This window comes from Peromyscus maniculatus, chromosome X (genome assembly GCF_049852395.1).
Source record: "Peromyscus maniculatus bairdii isolate BWxNUB_F1_BW_parent chromosome X, HU_Pman_BW_mat_3.1, whole genome shotgun sequence".
Classification (NCBI taxonomy): Eukaryota; Metazoa; Chordata; class Mammalia; order Rodentia; family Cricetidae; genus Peromyscus; species Peromyscus maniculatus.
Window position 1 is genome coordinate 6,343,706 of NC_134875.1, and position 19,622 is coordinate 6,363,327.

The window sequence follows — 19,622 nt, forward strand, 5'->3', positions numbered from 1 at the left end:
GGAGGAGGATGCAAAGGGACAGGCACCCTGGGAACATGAGTGGGAGGGGAAGGTTGGATAGGCACAGGTTCATTTGCAGGATCTAGAGTTAGAGGTTCCAGAGTCAGAGATTTGTCTGGTTCAGGCATAGCTAAGAGCATATGGACAAGAAAGAAGGAGTCAAGAAAAGAAGGTTTAGAACTTTGATAGAAAAAAGCTAAAATATAAGGCAACTCCTTCCATTTGCCTGTTCGCTGGCAGAAGTTAGATAATTCCCATAAAATATTGGGGTCTAAGGAACCACTCAGCAGCCATTTTGTTATTTTCTAAGGCATATTTGGGCCATCTCTTAGTACTGAGGTGGACAAGGTTAGGAATCTTTAATCAAGGCATTAAGCTGAGAGGTTCTAAAGCTTCCAGAAGGCATCCTTGGAGAGAGGTGGGACTGATGGGATTGGAAGCCTTATTTTCCATGGCTGCAGCAGAGAGGTAAAAAACAAAAGAAACCCCCCCAAAAATGTGATACCAAGCCAAGTCCCCAGTTGTCCCTAAGACCAAGGATGGATGTGTAAATAGGCACAGGCCACCAGGCGTCTCTTCAGATGTAAGGTGGGGGCCAAAGATGGCTGGATATTTAAGCCTGTGATAGGGACTGGCCGTTGTCAGTGAAGATGATGGTCGGGGGTACCCCTAGTCTCAGGGACACCAGTGGGGCACTGGGCATTCATCAGTCATCCCCACGAATGCTGGAAACTATTTACAGTGGCTGAAAAGTGGGGGACTTACCAATTGAAGCAGCCAGTGGTGTGTGCAGGATCCAGCAGCCAGGCAAATGGACAGTGGGCTGTCATGGACAGAGGAAAACTATAAATAGTGGTATTTACACCACCTCCTTTGGGCCATATAGCCCAAGGTCATGGGTGGAGCAAATACCACACTACACTCTGCCTTTTTTCTTCCCCTCATTCTCCTAGTTTGGTTGTCCCACCTATAATTCCTGCTTGGCTACCAGCCAATCAGCTTTTTATTAAACCAATTTTGAGACAAGGTGGCTCCATTGTGTGTCTCATCTGATGTGGAAGGTGAGTTTCAGTTGAGCCTTACACCCTACCTCACACAGAGACACTCATCTGATCAACAGATACATCCTGGTCCCTTTCAAGTTTGAATTACTATAGTCACATATAGCTAAACAAGTATGGTCTTTCCTGGGGATAGAATCTGGTTATATTGGACCTCAAAATTGAGTGTGTCTTGGAACATAAAAATGTCATATTTGGAGAAGAGATAGATGGAAGAGAGTGTATTCTCTCTCTGAGATGGAAGAGGCAGTATTGTTGTGATCACAGAACAAGGAGATTTGGTGGCAAGCCTGGGTGCACATGGAAATTCAAAGTACATGTGACATTTTAATCACATAACAGTGTTTAAAATTTAGTACACCCACATGTCCTACTTGGGCACAGCACTACTCAGGGGACAAGCTGATCAAGATGTAGTGAAACACATTCCTATTGGGACCTATGTGAACAGACACAACACAAACAGCCAGCAGGAGCAGTTGCAAGAGACCAATGCAAGACCAAGATAGGGGTGTGTGGTGGGACAAATAGAAGGGAAAAGCTGCTTTGGAGGTCCAGTCATTTAGCAGCCTTTCTTACCTGAGCAGTCTTGGTATTGCCGAAGCTTGGACTAACTGCAGGGCAGCCCCTGAGCAAAGTAGGGAATCTAGGAAACAGCCCCCTGCACTCTCACCTTGAGGAGTGGCAAAGAAATGGTATCTGTTTCTCAACTGATGCAGAGTGGGCCAAATGTGCCTGCCAGGACACAGGAGACTATTCTGGAAATATGGACAATTTTATACCTTTTTTGAAAACTCCCCTAACACTGAGACAGAACTCCTTCTCCAGACTGGCTGTGAGCCACCTTGTGACATCATGTGACAAACAAAGAGAATGATGACTTTAGCAGATGATTGCCACACTACGGATGCTAGAACTGAGTGGCCACTATTTGTTGGGCATCCTTAGTGGAAGCAAAGGCAGCTCAGACTATCTTGGGGGATGTTTAGTGGTCTGCAGTCCAGAATATGCCTGATGGCCAGTCAGAGTATAGGTGTGGACTGTGCCACCAAGTTGCACGTACCTGTTGGGCAAGAGCCAGGAAGAGAGACCTCATCTAATTCTTCTTCTGAGACATGGGTGCATTTAAGAGAAAGTTTGTTGAGGTAAGGTGACTGAGTCGGGACACAAGGTCAAGCTGTCCAAGAGAGCCTCGAACCTCAAGACCAAAGCCAATGTACAACCAACAAGGAAGATAACACCAACCTCCTCAGTCCTCCCTTTGCCAGAAAGCTATGGACCATAGCACAGAAGGAGGTCTTCCAGTCTGTGAACTGGAGTGATGATGGAGAAAGCGTCATGACTGAGGTAGACCTGTTTCAGAGAGAGGTCCTTCACTGCAGGGGCACAGGGAAGATTTTTGAAATGGAAAGCTTGAAGAGTTATTCACCAGCTCAACCTATATGGTTTCAGAAAGATTCAACCAGAGGATTCTGCCCTCAAGTCTGGAGAGAACAGAGAAATGATGGTAAAGTACAAAGTTATTCCGTCTCCCACTTTTTGTAATGATCTTCCTATCTTCATACCCCAGGAACGATGTGCTTTAAGCTCCTCATTTAGCAGGGGATGTTGTTTACTGAATGGTAAAGGTAATACGAGCAGAGATGACCAGCCACACTAGTGGAAACCCATGAACTGTGGCCTAATAGCTGTGGAGCCCCCATAAGACTGGACTAGGCCGTCTGGATACAGGAGACAGTTGTTTAGCTTGAACTGTCTGGGTGGACCCCCAGGCAGGGGGATCCAGATCCATCCCTGGTGCATGGGTGGACTTTTTGGAGCCCAGTGCCTAGGGTGTGACACCTTGCACAGCCTTGGTGCGGCGGGGGTAGGGGTGGTGGTGGTGGGGTATTGGACCTGCCTCAGCTGAATGTGCCAGACTCTGCTAATTCCCCATGGGAGACCTTGACTTGGGAAATGTGGAGATGGGGGTTGGGTTGGGGGGGAATGCTGGGGGTGGGAGGAGGGGATAGGTAGGATCTGTGGTTGGTATGTAAAGTGAATGGAGAATTTATTAATGATAAAAAAACTTAAAAAAAAGAAAAGTAAAATATGTACTTGGCATTCTCTAGCACATTGTCTAGGACATCTTTGCTTCAGGGTGAATTCCTACAGAAATACCATGGAGCAGGATGAAGCTCATTTCTCAAGTATAAAGTATTTCTGGAACAATCAAGTATAATCAGGAACTCATGGGGGTCTCCTTGCACATTCACGATGAAAGGTGGCCCGCATTCTCTGTCCTTTGGGCAATCTTTACCAACAGCCCACTGCCCTCCCATAGGCAGCTCCTCTGAATCTAGCACTCAAATCACAGCTGATTGGATCCCCTGGCCCACAAGCATACATTTCAACTCATCATTTGGACCAAACATGAGCTGGACTCAGCAGACTCCTTGGCATCTGGAGATCAGAAAATGGAGAGACAGATGTCTCCAACCAGCTGGTAAGAGGATGAGAAAGTAGAAATGGGACTGTCCCAGTGTGAGACCCACAAACCATGCGGATTGGGATGGAGTGGTTTAGTGCTAGAGTGCAAATACAGTCGTGCACTGCTGAAGAAGAACCCCGAGCACTGTAGAGTGGGAGAGCACATGTTCCTGATAGATGAGCGAAGAGCTCAGCCTATAAGACTTTGTAGGCCTTTCCTGAGTAGAACATAAAACACTCTTGAGTCTTGGTAACACACACAGAAAGAGAAAGAGAGAGAGAGAGAGAGAGAGAGAGAGAGAGAGAGAGAGAGAGAGAGAGAGAGAGAGAGAGAGAGAGAGAAGAGAGAGAAGGAAGGAAGAAAGAAGGAAAGAAAGAAAGGAAGGAAGGAAGGAAGGAAGGAAGGAAGGAAGGAAGGAAGAAAGGAAGGAAGAAAGAAAGAAAAGTAATAGATTTTGACATTAAACTCTGTGCTGCCCCTTAGATGTCAGCAGGCAGGCAGGCAGCCCCCAAGGAGCCAGTTAGTGTCACATATATGAGTCACCACCTTCACCTATGAATCATTTCTCTTTACTGGGGTCTTACTGCAGCACATAATACCTCTTACCAGCCACTTTAGTCATTCTGTCTATCACAAAAATGACCAGTATAATGTGGTGGGGATCAGTGTAGCTGTATTTTCAACTGGTTAACCTAGTTCATTTTGTTTCAGATCTATCGCAACTTCAACTTTCAGAGAGGCAAGCCAGAGCTCCTAGAGAATATAGGGAGGAACAAATTGAGAAACTGGCTCGGGTGAGTGAGGCACAATCTCTGGTTACAAGTGATGCTCAGCAAGGGCCAAGTCCAAAGAAGGCGAAGCTTTTACACAAGACAGAGGAAGAAGATGTGAAGTCCCAGCAGGGCGTTCCCAACAACCAGACACCTGCAGGCAACCTTTCCACTGTGCCATCTAGTGCATTAGAAAAGAGCAGCATCCCTATAAGTGCCCCAGACAACTGTCCACCTCAGGAGACAAGTGGCTCACATGGAGAGAGCATGTCTGATAAAGATACAGTTTCTCCTTTGACTACTGTTAAAATGGAAGGGGCTGGGCATGTGCCCAGTAGTTCCTCTGGGTACCTCGGATATGGGTATGTGATGTCTGTATACAACATTTGCTATTCCATCCTGAAAGCTGCCCTCTCAGCCATATCCCTAAGTGTGTCTGCTGAGGAAGAAGAGGAGCAGGAGCAGAAAGAGGAAGAGGAGAAAGAGGGGGAAGAAGAGGAGGGGAAGGAACAGGAGGAGGCATACTCAGAAAACACGTGTATAATCTGTGTGCTGTTTAACAACAAAAAGATGTTCATAAACTCATGGGCCACAAAAGACTGAGAAAAAAAAATCACCATTTTTCTGGAAATGAACCAATTTTAGTTCTTGCTAAACAAAAACAGATTTTGTGGTGGTAAATAAACATCCTAAATGTGAGCCTGGAATTTATGTGCTATCTAACCATCTGCATTGTTCCTGTGTCGTTGTCTTCCATACCCTGCATGGGGTTTGACTACAGTAAAGATACGGGAAAGGACAAAGGGAGCCCAGACACTAAACTCTTATTAATACATTTATTTGTACAATACAGAAAACTGTAGGTCTAATGTGAACTTCAGCAAAAAGTCATTTCCTGGCAGTTTTCCTTTTCTATAAAGGCCAAGGTTCTTGAGGCTTTGCATCTCAATGACATAGCCACAGTAGATGGGAAGTCCTCACTGCTATCCCCATCATTGAGAGCAGAGGAATCTGAGTCTGGGAACAACATAGAGTGGGCTGTGGTCTACATGACAGCAATGGCTTCGAGTCACCATGATATTTAGAAGTTTATACTATGATGGACTAATGGCAGGGCCATTATTTACTTGTTTTCTTGACACTGTTCTCTAGAGCATTCACTGTTCCACCCCTTCCCTGGAGGGATCAGGTGCTCTGGGATATCTACCTGGAATATATCCTTCTCCCCTTTTCTAGGTATGGGCTCTAGTAACCATCTGGGGTTTGAAATTGGAGTCAGGTACTTCTGCTGTAGGTTGGTTAGCACAGCTTGAGTTTCCAGTTCTACAACCTCATCGGCAGCTAAGGTTTCTGGACACTGCAAAGTCTCTCCAATGTCAACAAGTCCTAGGCACAAAGACAAAAACATACAGATGTATTCTCTTCTATATAGCAAGGTTATCTTTATGACAGCAGGGTCAGTATAGTGTCAAATGATGGGGTATAACATATCACCAAAATGATAAGAAACAGGGATTTTTCTCACTGAATCGGGGGACATGACCAATTGAACTAGGGAATCTTGGGTGAGGCAGCCACAGGCCTTAAGAAAAAGGAGAGTGGCTTGTCCTCAGTGACTCTTGTTTTAAATGACAGTCAGGTTCTAGCATACTGCTAAGGCTGGTGTGTATCTACTGAAAGAGCACCATCCCCAGCCAGGAAGACTACAGTCAATAAGATTCCTAATTAGGTCACCAGGTAACTGTATTAGATGTTGATTGGTATCTTACCCAGGGTCCTTGTGACAGGCATTAGAAGCCATGCAGGTAGCCTTACTCTAGATAATACTCCACTTTTTTAGTGTTTATGCTGAACTAAGGTCATGCCTTTTGCACACATAGTCCAATGCTACAAACAGGTACTGACTTGACACAGGCTTTCAGATCACAACACAAACATGATCTGAAGCTCAGAGTCAAGAGGTAACTAAGTGCGTCTGTGGAACCAGGCTTATGTACACCAGCCTAGTTACTCCAGCAGCTCTTAAGAGAGACTACTTAGAAACTTTAGCCCACACCCTCTAGCTAAAAGCAAAACAAATCCTGTTTTGAATTGTTCTGGATCCTGTCTGAATGTCTACTTCATATTTAATACAGCTTCACTTACCAGCTATCACGCCTCTGCCATATTTTTCTCCTTCTTGTAGTAAGGTCTGAATCTGCGTCAAGGTCATTCCCAACCTCTCTACCAGCACCTCCTGCCAGGCATCATCTTCCCAGTCCCTGTGAGCAATGTGGATGGCGATGGTACATTTCTGATGGCTCCTCAATAGGGGACGCCAACGTGTCTCAAGAGTCTTGACTCCATTTAAGATTAAACCAGCATAGGGCTGCCGGAAGGAGAGGCAGGAAAACTTCATTTTCCTCAGAGTCTTTGAGCCTAAATACAGAAGCACATCACAGCTCAGCTCTTCAGGTTCATGTCCATTAGGCCTCACCTTCCCCAGATGTTTCTCATGTGCCCCAAAACTCCACTGAACTTGATGTGCTGCTTCCTGTTACAGGTTAATGGTGCTCTGCTCAATGTCAGGACCAATGCCAGTGGCTGGAATTAGGATGATGTATGGTCCATGTAGTGTTTGTGGAGCTCACAAAATAGGACAGAAACAGCTAGAGAAAGGTACCAGGAGAACAGTGTGGTCAGTGCTGACAGAGGTCACTGGGCCCTAGCAGAACACATAGGAGGGAAGGCCGTCTTGACCTAGTCAGGCTTCACATCTGAGTAGGCTGGCTTTAGCACAGAGGAACAGTCTTAGCTTTCCTACTTTTTTCTTCCTATGTCACTGTCACCAATACTCTTTGCTTCCTGGCCCTGTCATTATAGCTCATATAGGTGTAGAACTGCCCAGCTCCAATCTGAGCTAGTAAACACCAACCCTTGAAATGTAAACTTGATTTACTTTTGAAATTCCCTTTGATTTCAAATAGCCTCATCTGTGGCTCCTCCTGGGTCCTATGGGTGCCATGCTTCTCAAGTTATTTGTCATATCCTATGACCTAAGCCTAAGAAAGTGAATGATGACACTAAGCACTAGGGTACCAATACTCATATACTTTCTATGTTCTAGTTCCTAGGAGATAAGTATCTTTGGATAGTGAATTGCATCCTCAAATGACCCAGCACAGTCAGTATGCCTATTAGGATCCCTGTATAGATGATGGAAAAAAGATGCTGAGTGAGAAAGCAATGGCCTAGGATGGCAATGACATGATTTTGCACATCTCATATCCAGTTCCTTGCAGTCTTTGTGTGTCCCTTGTGAAAGAGACACTGTGCTTTAGGAAGTAAGGGGTCATGCTGATAGAGTCATGACCATGAAGTCAGAACCTCAGCTCAGTCTTAGCATATCATCCAGCTTCCATTTGCATGTTACTGTAAGTACAGCACATGAAGTGCCAAGAACACATCACCTGGGGACAAAGCCAAGGTATTGAGAGTCGCGGGTAGTGAAAGTCCATGAGAGTATACAGCAGAGACAACTAGCATTCAGAATGTCAACCTATCAGAACTAAGGGTTCTGTTAGAGGAAACCATCACACAAGGTGTTATGGAATTACTGCCTTTTGAATGAACTGGCTGTCTCTTGTTGTAAACTTCTTGTGCAATAACAGCTATGAGTCTCCCCATTTACCGTGCATCTCCATGTTATGTGTACATGTAATCTCACAATTGCATCTCAATCTTGGGCACAACTTTCTCTATACATTTGGGGTGATTGGAGAACTGTCCCCATCTGTGTTTATCTTTCATTAACATATATCTGGCCAGGGCCACTGTCCAAACAAAAGTATTTCAGCAAAGATACCTTTTTCCAAGGACAAATGCAGAGAAATAAAGATTAGCTCATCTCACCCACAGATAGAGAAAAGAACCACTAACAATTAATTCCTCAACCTCTTACCTTCATCCTGAGTTATTTACACAAGACCCTAACTTAAGAGATTTACTGCTCACATTCCTGGGATGAAGTTTTAGCCATTTGTTAGTTATTGATTTAAGGCAGTTACTTCCCACTGACCCAAGGAGACTGCCTCCAGGCCAGGCAGGCAATAGGTGCCAAGCTTCTTTCTTGTGCAAATTAAATTTTTATTCCTCCTCAGCCAGGTGCTATTCCTAGATTTTCTCCTCAGCAATTACTCTGAGCGAAAGTGCTTTCACTAACCAAATACTACATGCTCTGACAGAGGTTGCATAGCCACCTAGCATATGTCCCCCTCCCTATCAGAAAGCAGCTACTGCCGGGATGAGTGGGAAACATGGCACCAAAGACAGTTTACTTTCTTGTGACTTACCCCTAACATTTTACCTAGCCATTTCTATATTATAGTTTGAGCACATAAATTCCCTAATGATCTTAGCCTTTAGTTAACCCTACCAGAGAACTCCCCTTTAGTCACTCCCCATTTGGGATGTAATTGGAAGCTGATAATCAATTGCTTTATGTGTGGGTCCTTATTACCTCTCTCTCTGAAACCCTGAAAACTTCAAGCCTCACATTGCTTTACCAAAGAATTACTGTGTGGGTATATATACTAGTTCTCTGAGAGCATGGGGAAGAGACTTGATGGAGAAGAACAAAGATGAGGACGACTGAGATGGAAAGAACTAGGTAAGGATGAGAGAACAGCAGAAGGGACTGAGAGCAGGAGGTACTGAGAGCAGGAGGGACTGAGAGGAACTAAGTAAGAGAACAGAAAAGAAACTGTGCAGACAGAATTGCCATAGAAGAATAAAGTAAATGGACTAAAGAACTCAGTGTGCTTAGATTCATTGAATATCCTTCATATTAGAATCCTCAGCTGGTTGGTAGACTCTTCGGCGGACCCTGGGAGCAAACAATATAGGCTGGACTGAATATTGTTTGTGTTACCAAGGGTGACCATTTTCAGTATTGTGACAGAAGCAAAAACAGAGGCACTGAGCACAGGGCTCTATCTTGGCTCTGCTGTCCACCCATGAACTGCCCCCTCCATTCTGTTTTTGGCCTTCCTGATCCTTCTTTAAATACAAAGCCTTAGTCTCATGGGTCTCCTTCAGTTATAAGACATTGCCCTTCCAGGATAAAAGCAGTCTGCCATTCATGCCTTTCTCCAGTCACATTTCAGCTTGTCAAGGCTAGCAACACTCACAGTCCTACTTAGTTTTAAGTGTCAACTTGACACAACCTAGACTCACCTCAGAAGGGAGTCAATTGAGGGACTGTCTACATAAGATTAAGCAATGTGGACATCTGTTGGGGGAGTTTGTAATATTAATTATTGTAGGAGGATCCAGCCTACTGTGGGCAGTACCACACCAAGGAATGTGATACTGGGCTGTATATGAAAGCTAGCTAACCCTGAGTATAGGCAGGCAATCAAACAGCATTTCTTCTTGCTTTCTGCTCCTTGGCTGGGAGTGAGCTCCTTGGTCACAAGTAATGTTGTGTTGAATAGCATACAGGTCTGGCTTCAAGTTTCTCCTTGAATTCCTGCCCTGACTTCCCCCAGTGATAGGCTGTAACCTGTAAACTAACATTTTCTTTCCATATCAGATTGGCCTGTGGAAGGCTGCCTAGATTATTAATCCCTAGGCAGGTGATCCTGGGGTAAGCATAAGCCTATGAGCGAGCCAGAAAGCAGTGTTCTTCCTTCTAAGTTCCTGCCTTGACTTTCCTCAATGATGGATTGTGACCTGGAAATACAAGCCAAACAATGCTCCCTGCCCCCATAAGCTTTTTGTCAGTATTTTATCTCAGCCAACAGAAATCAAAATATAACATTTTCCTACATTGCTTTTGGTCATGGTGTTTGTCATACCAACAGAACGAAACTAGAACACTAACTAAGCCAGTTCTTTGTCACTGAGGACCAGCCTATCACACTCATTCTAGGTCCTAGAATCCAGGACCTCTGTTCTGCTGGTCTGCTTTTGCTCAGCATCACCGTCTCTCCATTCCATGAGGGGATGGTTCTGCCTCTGAGAACAGTGACTGCACACTTTTTAGTACACAATGAAAGTCCCTTCTGTGAGTAACTCATGCCTCCAGGCTTACTCTACCTTCTTTAAACAGTGCCCACAGCAGAAATATCAAATACTGGTCCACACACAAATCTCTACTTCCTCTGACCTCCCTACCATATGATCCCTTCCTTTTGTGTTCCATCCCGACACTTCTCTCAAACCTGGTCTTACAGGGAGAACAACTGGCCTATGACAACTCTGCCTTCACAACACTCAATACCATAGCATCCCTGGCTGCCCCTTTTTCAGGGTTCCATGATGCTCAATGGCCTGCTCTGGCTGCTATGACATGGTCCACACCTTCTTACTCAGGTGACTGAGCCAGGCTGTTGGACTTGGGAGTTCAACTTCTATGAACCCAAATCTACCAGTTTCTCCTTTGTAAGTGAGGTCACAGTCTGTCCTATTTTTATTGCCTAGATGTAGTAGCTCTTATGCTTGCCCTTTCCTCCTTCCACAGATTGGTACACAGTACTACTTATCTATGAATGCTTCCCTAAACATCATCTTCCATTATCTCCACAGCCACCATCCTATCAAGCCCCTACCATCCATTGCCTTTTCAAGCACCATTTTTCAGAGGCCCTGTGCTGTGAAACTTGCCTGCTGCCCTCTACTATCCACACTGCACTTAGAATGACATTGGTACTGGGGTCATCAGATCATCTCATTCTTTAGCTGAAATCTGCCAAGAGCTCCTGTCCCAACCAGTCCAAAACACACCCATTTCAGTAGGCCCCCTCAGGGTCCCTTGTAATCTGGCTGCCCACCCTAGACATGTGCTCTCTTCCCACTTCATTTACTAACCTGCAGCCAAACCAGCTGAGTGCCCTTCCTCAGGGTACTGCAGACAAGCCTGTTCTGTGGATGAAGAAGCGGCTCTCCTTGGCTTGTCTCTGCTTCTCCACTTGCACAAGCAGAAGGTAGATAAGGAAAACATCAAGTAAAAGATAGTTATGTTGGCTACTGTCAACAGGAAAGGCAAGTTTTAGAGATCAACAAGAATTACAGCTGGCCTTACAGAGAACACACACGTGCATCTCACTCAAAGCTTGGTTCAAGGTCCCTTTCTGACTAGGACAAGGACCACCTGATGTAGAAAGTTAATTCTGCAAGTGGTTCCCATTATTAAGCCAAGCATGCACGATCTAACAGGAGGAAAACAATGCCACACAGAATGTGTTTGCATGGAAATGTTCAGGTGTACTGAATCCCAGTGCTTTCAATGTTACCTGGTAGATGAAACCGGGCATAGTAACAAAAGCCACACACCGGCACCCCTCACAGTTTGGGGTCTCAGTTCATAGCCTAAACGTGAGGGACTGGTGCCTGTGGAGCAGCATACATGGTTTCCATGCGCCTGCATCCACACTTCGGAGAAACAGTGAGATGCTGGCAAGATGGGGCAGACAAAGATAAGCCTTGGGCTAGACTAGCTTTGAGATGGCCTTGCATGGGTTATGAGTTAGTTGCACAGTCGGGGAAGCCAGAGCCTGGGGCACTTTCAATTGCGATGGGGCTCACAGGCTCTCACTCATAGATTACCTGTCCTTTGCCTGCTGTGGGTCTCTTCAGCCTTACCGCTTAGTACTCAGCCAACTCCTGTTTACAGCACAGTCCTCTGCCTTTCAGCGTTCCAGGGAGGCCTCCAGTACCAGCGGCTCCTAAGCGTGGGTGGCTAACATTGGCTCTAAAGAAAGGAAAGCATTTGGCTAGTGCCGACCAGAGTTCTGGGACTTTAACTCTTTAAGTAGAGGAACAAACGTAGAGACGAATCCACGCCCTTACGCACACAATCTTGCGTAAGCACGCACACTAGGTCCCTTTACGTGCCTAAACATTCGCAGCCAATTAGAACTACAGGCACCATTCATGCTTCAGGGATAGGAAGATGCAGACTTACGTAACTGAGCGGTAAGCCACACTGGATGCTAGGAGACTTTGTGGGATTTACCGGGTTCTTAAAGCAATCTGGCAGATAAAGCTGGGTCAGGGTCGGTAGTAGGCTGCTGGGAAGAAAAAGAAGTGAGAAAAGGAATCGGGATTCTGTCAGATGGGCTGCAAAAACACAAGAAGGTAGCAGGGTGCCAGGCAGCGGGAGGTGCGGGGTGGGAACTTTAAGGGAAGAGGCTTGTTGAGGAGGGGCTTGGAATAGGTCCAGGAAAGAGCTGTGAGTCCTGAGGTTAGGCATTGGGGTGGGACTGGGCAGGGCGGGCTTGTGAGCACCCGGTCGGGGAGTCGGGAACGGGGGAGTTTGTGCACTGAAGAATCCCCCGGGAACAGATTGGAATTGCCAGTGCTTGTAATCTGGGCAGGGCTATGAACCGAGTTGGGCGGGGTGTGTTGTCCTGCATGGGTGGGGCTTTGGGGATATTAGGGTAGAACTTTGATTTCCAACTTAATTTGGCCCAGATCTGCTTAAGGTGAAAGGAAGGGCTGTGCATGCTGAAATGGCAGTGGTGGACCAGACTGTGAATGCTAAGTAAGGTGGGCAGGGCCTCAAAGTACCATCCAGGGCTGTGAGTGGTGAGATAGGTTGAGAGAGCTGAGCTTTGGATACTGTCATTTGTGATGGAGGGCTAAGGGAGGTGGAAGGAAGGCCTTGGCTTGCTGAATTAGGAGGGTGAGCGGAGCTGTATATGCTGAGGTAGAGGTTGGGGGCGGTTCAGTGATTGGTGACATATGAAGTAGGAAAATAGCTTTGGATAGTGATGTAATAAAGATCTAGAAACTCTGAAAGAAAAGAGAGGAACCGTTTGTGGTGATATAGGAATAGTATGAGGGGCACACATTCTGGGTTAGTAGTGGTGGGAGATACTGTGTGTGTTGATGTCCAGTGGGGCTGTGCATGCTGAGGTTGGAGTGGTGGGCAGTTCTGTGTGTGCAGGAATAGGAGTGGTGGGGTGGTGTTGCAAATGTTGCCCTAGGCATGTAGGGTCTACAGAATACCAGAAAGATGCTCTAGTTATTAACTTATGGAGGGGGAGGGAGACTTTGAATACTAATATACTATGGCAGAGGGCCACTGGAGGGAGAAGAGCAAAACTGTATGCTGAAGTAGGAGTGGTGGGTACAGCTGTGAGTGCTGATCTAGGGTGTGTCTCAACAGTAACAGGGATGATTATCAATGGTAAGACATGAAGTGAGGCTGGAGTTTTGGATATTGATACAATATGATGCAGGGCCACTGGAAGTCAAGGGCAGAACAGTGCATGCTGAGGTGAGAGTAATCGGTAAGGATATGAGTGCTGACCTAGGTGGGCAAGGCCTTGGGAGAACCAGGGCAGTGCTGTGAGTAAAGTATGAAGTAGAGCTTTGAATACTGTCGTAATATAGTTTGGACTGCTGCTGAAGGGCTGGGCTTTGAGTGCTGACCTCTGTGGGTGAGTCCATGGGAGCAGTGATGTAGGACATAGGGAGAGAGCATTGAATTCTAACCTAATATAGGGTGATGCTAATGGAGAAGCAGGGCTGATAGTGTTGAGAATAGCTAGGGCCAGAAATAAAGAGAAGCAGGGTGGGCCTGTGAGAGGAGGGGCTTCTGGGAGAGCAAGGTAAGGCTGTTAGTGGCAAAATACAGTGGGACAAGAAGTTCAGGGCAGACCTGTGGGTTACAAGGTAAGGCATTTGGAGTGGGGCTGCAGGAAGAGGAGCAGAGCAGGACTGTGAGAGCTAAGGTATGAATATGGGGGCAGTGACATGTGTTGCTAGATAGATGGGGGTGGGGCTATGGGAGGAGCCTGATAGGACAGGGACCTTTTAGGTACAGTCAATGAGGCTTGGGAGTGGCTAGGTGTAATTGCCCAGGATTTAGGAACTTTTGTCTCTCAGCTCTGGTAGCGTTTTGCAAGAGTCCCCAATGTTTCTTGTGTTACACTCATGGAACCCATTTAAGACTGTAGCTGTTCTCTCAGAGAGAGAAAGGGTTTCTGAGGTCTCCAAGGCAAAGGGGAAATAATCTATGCAGCACATCAGGACCTTAAAGACCAGTTGCCCAGATTCTCTTCTGTGTTGGCCTCTCCTACTAGACTTCTTCCTCCTTGGATGGCTGGTGGCTTCTTCCTGACAGCTGAGCACATGCTTGGAGCAGTTTCAAATCATGAGCCAGAGCATCTTGAATGTAAACTGCTCATCCCCCTGTACCCTGCTATGCATATATATATATATATATATATATATATATATATATATATATATATATCACTACACTTGCCCAAGTGTAGTGATATTTTATCTGTGTACCCCAATAAAGTTTATCTGAGGATCAGAGGAAAAAGCCAGCCACTATAGTAAACATAGAGGTCAGGCAATGGTAGCACATGCCTTTAATCCTATCACTTAGGAGGCAGAGATCCATCTGGATCTTTGTGAGTTCTAAGGCCACATGGGATAAGACCCAGGTGTGGTGGTACACACCTTTAATCTGATAATGCCCCAGCATACATCTCAAATAAAATGAGACAGGAATTTTTACATATTACAATATAAAGCATATTAGGTATACTATACAATCCTACAGGCCAAGCAGTCACAGAAAGATCTAATCAAATTTTAAAGGATATGCTAAATAGACACAACAGGTAACAATGACTCCTAGAAACAGAGTGCACAATGCTTTATTAACTGTGAATTTTCTCAATGCTAATGAGAAATGGACAACCGCAGCAGAGAGACATTGGACAACAGAAACTCCGGAGCTAAAGCAATGGATTTTCTTCAAAGAGTTGACCTCAGAATAGAAACCAGGAGACATCTAGAGCTAACCTATGGTTCTGGCTGTTCAGTGTTGCATCTGACCTTTTCTTTTGCTTTTGTTGCTGTGTAGAATAGGAATGGGAGGAGGAGGGGACTCCATCCAGAACAGGCCTTGCTTACATTGAGAGGGTGTCTAACAGGATCTCATATGATCTGGGTCTAAGGAGGATTTTCTTGCCCTCTCTCCTGATACCTGTGTTGCAGCATGTCCTCTGAGCACACTTTAGGAACCTAACATCCTGGTCTTTTCAAGCCTCATCTGTTTGGTTTACAGTAATGTACTTCCCTCAGCCTAGATAATTTCTTTTCCACTGTGGTTATGAAGGCCTTTCCAGCCAATTCAGTGTGGACCATTGTTTATTGCTTCCATATTCATGTACCCTGAGACACATGCCAGAGAATGAAGACTTATTTTTCAGTTGGTACCCCTCAAGTCCCTTATGTCATCTTATTCTGCAAAGCCCCTGCTTAGCACCCTTTATTCCCATCCCATGTTGATATCTTGCCCATATTGATGCAGGAACCTGCTTATACAAGTGTCACCTCTTTCCTCACTTGGCTATGTGCAGCTCTTTTCATATTGTACTAGACCTGCTTTCTGAGTATGGCTTGGGAGCAGCTTCTCTGACACTTCCTGATTTACCCAAAACAATCCTGGCTTTAGCATTGCAATTCTAGCACTCTACTTAGTGGGCAAACACCCACTAAAAGACAGGTAAGGTCAATTCATGTGAGAGAGGGGCTCAATGGGGAGAATAATTATGCAATATTTCTCTCCATTAAGTGGGTTGGATATGCTATGTCCTATAGGAAAGGGGGAAGGTTAATCAGACTCAAAAGTTTCAGCAATCCAAACCAGAGGAAATTAGGAAAAGGCCTGGTTTAACGGGTAAAGCATTCCCAGGTGATTCCCTGGGCCCACAGAGAGCAGACTGGGATGAGAGACCTGAAGAACCACATATCTGTTTTCTGGGATGCAGCTTATATACCCTGTGGGAGTGGTCTTGAGTCTCTCTGGGGGAGGAGCCATGTTTGGCGGGCTTTGAAGGGGCAGGTTTAGGGAAAGAGATGGTGGTGGTGGTGGTGGTGGGGCGGAGTTGAGGTGGATCTTCCACCAGAACATTCCAGACTCTTTGGGTATAGGGATGCCAGGGTGCCAGACGTTGAGATGGAGCTCCCACCCAAACACAAGGCCCAACCTGAGATGGCTTCTAGAGACTGAGAGAGGACCAAGGATGGAACAGACGCATGTGCGAAGCAAGGTGGTGGCAGAGGGGGCCAGAAAATCAGATGGGCTTCAATTCCTGCAGAAGTGTGGGCCAGACTAAAGTCCCTCCTTGGGTTTCACAGTGATCATTGGGTACAGGTGAACAGTCACTTGTTTTCCTGATGAGATTTTGAGGCTGAGCTTATTTGCCTCTGACAGAACTTTGTGTAGCTCTGATGCGCCCTGAGCATGACAGGAGAGCCACGGAGACTATAAGCTACAGCCCCACGAGGGTGTATAGCCAAGATACTTCTACTGGATTCACCTCCTGCTGCATCCAGAACATGCCAGAATAGCTGCTGCTGCTGATGCAAAGTCAGAAGGCATGGTACGGGTTTGCCCAAGCATCTACTGCGTGGCCTGAGCTGCCACTGTGTCCCGGGCAAGGCTGGATTTAATCAGATAGTTCCCTCACCCACTGCTTCTAAACAGGAGAAGCGGTGGTGCTGGATACAAGATGATAAGGAAGGGTGGCTTTGAATGTGTGCAAATGATGTTTGCAGAAAGCTATAGGAGAAAGGCCCTCTTGTTGGATGAACTGCCACTAGCTAGTGTTTTTCCATGGTCTTGAGCGGGACATTTCCCCATAGTGCCCTCTGCTGGCCTAGTCCTCCATCTTCACTGTGCATCAAAGATGGGGGTCGGCTATCAGAGCAGGGTAAGTGAGTACCTATGGCAGAAGTTCTGTCATGCTTAGGGAGCAGGAGATGGGGGTGCTTTGCCTTCTGAGTGGACAACTTGTGAGACATTTCTTCTCACTACCCTCAGGTTCTTCTCTCCCCCACCTTCCTTCTGGCCTCCATGTTTTCTGATGAGAAGCCCCCCTCTAATTGTTTTACGCATATAGATATAGGATCATTCCTCTTTTATAGCTTCAAAGATTGTTTTCCTTTCTTCTCAGAGCTTTGGTGTAGTTTTGCTGTAGATTTATTTGGGTTTAATCTGTTTCAGGCTTGCTCAGGTTCTATAATCTGTTTCAGGTTTGCACAACTTCTGAAATGTGTCATTTGACAAAGTGTGTTTTTTTCTCTGTTCTTGCTCCTTGTAGTGTGTTCAGTACTGCCGCCCCTGGCTTCTGGAGACCCTGTGAGAGAGACATTAGATTTCCCTCTATAGTCTTATATGTCTCTGAACCTCTGCCATGTTTTATGGTGTGTGTGAGCATACAATCTGTTTTTTAGGGTGAATCCCTCAGTGTGGAATTTCTAGGGTTATTCGGTATACATTTGATTTTTGAGATACTGCCAAAGTTTGTTCAAAGTGCTTCTGGTCTTTACAGTATATTTTCTCTGGTTCTTTACTCTGCTCATCCATTTCTGCTACTGACACCCTTGCTAATGAGGTCCTTACACTTCATCTATGCGAATTTTAAGTTTAAATTTTCAGTTGGGTTCTTTGTACATTCTATTAATTACTGAGACTTTGTACTTTTAGTTTTTCTTTCTACAAAAAGATTTATTTTTATTTTATCTGTATGACTGTTTTGCCTGCATATATGTATATTCAGCACATGCATGCAGTGCCCACAGAGGCAAGAAGAGGGCGTCAGATTTCTTGGAACTGAGATACAGACTGTTTTGAGCTCTAGGTGGGTGCTGGTAATCAAACCCAAGTCCTGTGGAAGAGCACTGAGTACTGTTAACTACTGCACCATCTCTCCTGCCCCAAGTTTTACTTTCTTTAAAAGTGAGGTTTTTTTTTTTTTTTTTTTTTTTTTTTTTGGTTTTTCGAGACAGGGTTTCTCTGTGTAGCTTTGCGCCTTTCTTGGATCTCACTCTGTAGACCAGGCTGGCCTTGAACTCACAGAGATCCACCTGGCTCTGCCTCCCGAGTGCTGGGATTAAAGGCGTGCGCCACCACCGCCCGGCTAAAAGTGAGTTTTTTATTGCTTAGTGAAGCATTTTGATGATAGTTCATTTGACAGATAATGCTAATATGTATCTTCAGTGTAGATTCTGCTGTTCTTTGGATGGTATGTGATTTTCTGTTGACATCTGCACATGTTCATAGTGTTTGTCTCAGTCTATTTAAACTGTGTTGTAGCTGGACTCCTGTGGCACCACCATATCAGAGGAAAGAGGAGGGTATTACTACATGAGTGAATTTTGGAGCTACGACTTCATCCATCCTATTTCCACGAATCCCTGAATCTCTAGGGAAACTTCATGTGATTTCTGGTCAAGATTGGAATTTGGGTTCTGAGCAGGACTTCATCGATGCCTTCTGGCCTGGGAAGGTTAGTGATGCCTCATTATTGCCCTCTCCCGTGTAGCTTGCTATGACATCTTGGAGGATTGGGCTTATTATCACTTGATCAAGTACCAGCTGTCTGCTAAGCCTTCTTGACACGATACAGATGGGTAGGGGTGACCTGGTGTGGTGGTCTCAAAACAGGACTAGGATCTGATTGGAGTTGACGCAGCTCTCCTCTGATGACATCAAACTTAAATGACCTTCTGAGCGACCAGTGATCAGAGCAGAGTTCATGACATTGTGGGTATTTGAGGGTTCTTGTAAGCTGTGTTTGGAAAGGGTGTTAAGTGAGGCAGTTTCTATTGATCAATCTAGCAGACTGGGTGAGGGACAGCCCTGTGTCTCTTTATCTCTCCAGGAAACAGGGCAGCATTGAACCACAAACTTGAGGAGGGTTGTCAGTGAGCTCCTGGGGCTTTAGCAGAGGATTCAATTTATTCCCATCTGGCAGGAAGCTAAGAGGTTGTGAGTTGAGAAGCCTAGGATACAGGAAAGTAAGGGAGCCCAGCAGTGGGACCACAGGAGTTAATATTGGAATGCATGAGTGGGGTGCGTGGACAGGTCCATAAAGTACATTAGCCAAGCTCTCAGTGCCACTCTGAGCCTGCATGACTTGGCCAGTCCTGGTGGGCTGCCTGATACCATACAAAGCCATATCTTGGGCTCAACACAAATGTTGGCACACAACAAACATTTAGTAGATAGCTGCTGTTCATAGCTCCTGGCTGCAGAAACACATTCATTCGTCAGTGTAGGTTGCTAGGGCTAGGAGCAAATATGTGAGAAAGATCCTGGGTTTCTGAGATCCTAAAGGGTCTGTCTTTAAAGCAGGAGGGATGAAAGCTGGAAGTCCTTGGCAGGAAGTTCACAAGTTTGCTAGCTCCTGCTCCAGAGTCCTGGAGTAAGGTGTAGGTAGCCCAGGATGGCCAAGGAAGTGTAAGTTAAAGAGCTAGAGACTAGGAAGTTAGAGCCACCAGAGGCTAGTGTTAAAGGACCCATCTACA

At 45.7% G+C, this 19,622-nt stretch overlaps 2 protein-coding genes across 11 annotated transcripts in view; one reads left to right on the forward strand and one right to left on the reverse strand.

Annotated features, from left to right (window-relative positions):
- Positions 1-5,123: 5,123 nt before the first annotated feature.
- On the reverse strand, positions 5,124-12,393 carry LOC102904613 (protein EOLA1). 6 transcript variants are annotated; one of them, XM_042269655.2, is made up of 5 exons: positions 12,247-12,393; positions 11,889-12,033; positions 11,151-11,250; positions 6,447-6,719; positions 5,124-5,687 (listed from the first exon to the last, which is right to left on the reverse strand). In XM_042269655.2, exons 4-5 carry the CDS (start codon positions 6,697-6,699, stop codon positions 5,425-5,427), a joined length of 516 nt encoding a protein of 171 aa, XP_042125589.1. In that variant the 5' UTR covers positions 6,700-6,719; positions 11,151-11,250; positions 11,889-12,033; positions 12,247-12,393; the 3' UTR covers positions 5,124-5,424. The 6 variants fall into 6 exon arrangements, with proteins under 6 accessions (XP_042125589.1, XP_006993552.1, XP_076418353.1 ...); XM_006993490.4 differs by lacking the exon at positions 12,247-12,393 and having other exon boundaries at positions 11,925-12,141; XM_076562238.1 differs by lacking the exon at positions 12,247-12,393 and having other exon boundaries at positions 11,889-12,141.
- The window catches only part of Ids (iduronate 2-sulfatase), a 38,965-nt gene continuing 31,477 nt past the window's right edge, over positions 12,135-19,622 (forward strand). The window contains exons 1-2 of one of the 5 annotated variants that reach the window (XM_076562234.1): positions 12,135-12,257; positions 18,409-18,601. Coding sequence is in view for 1 of the 5 variants with exons in the window: in XM_042269651.2 (XP_042125585.1) it covers positions 18,582-18,601 (20 nt within the window). In the remaining 4 variants the exon portion in view is untranslated. Of the gene's footprint in view, positions 12,258-12,280; positions 12,420-16,526; positions 16,694-18,408; positions 18,602-19,622 lie in introns of those variants that run through there. The other 4 variants (XM_042269651.2, XM_076562235.1, XM_076562236.1 and 1 more) reach the window with 4 other exon arrangements.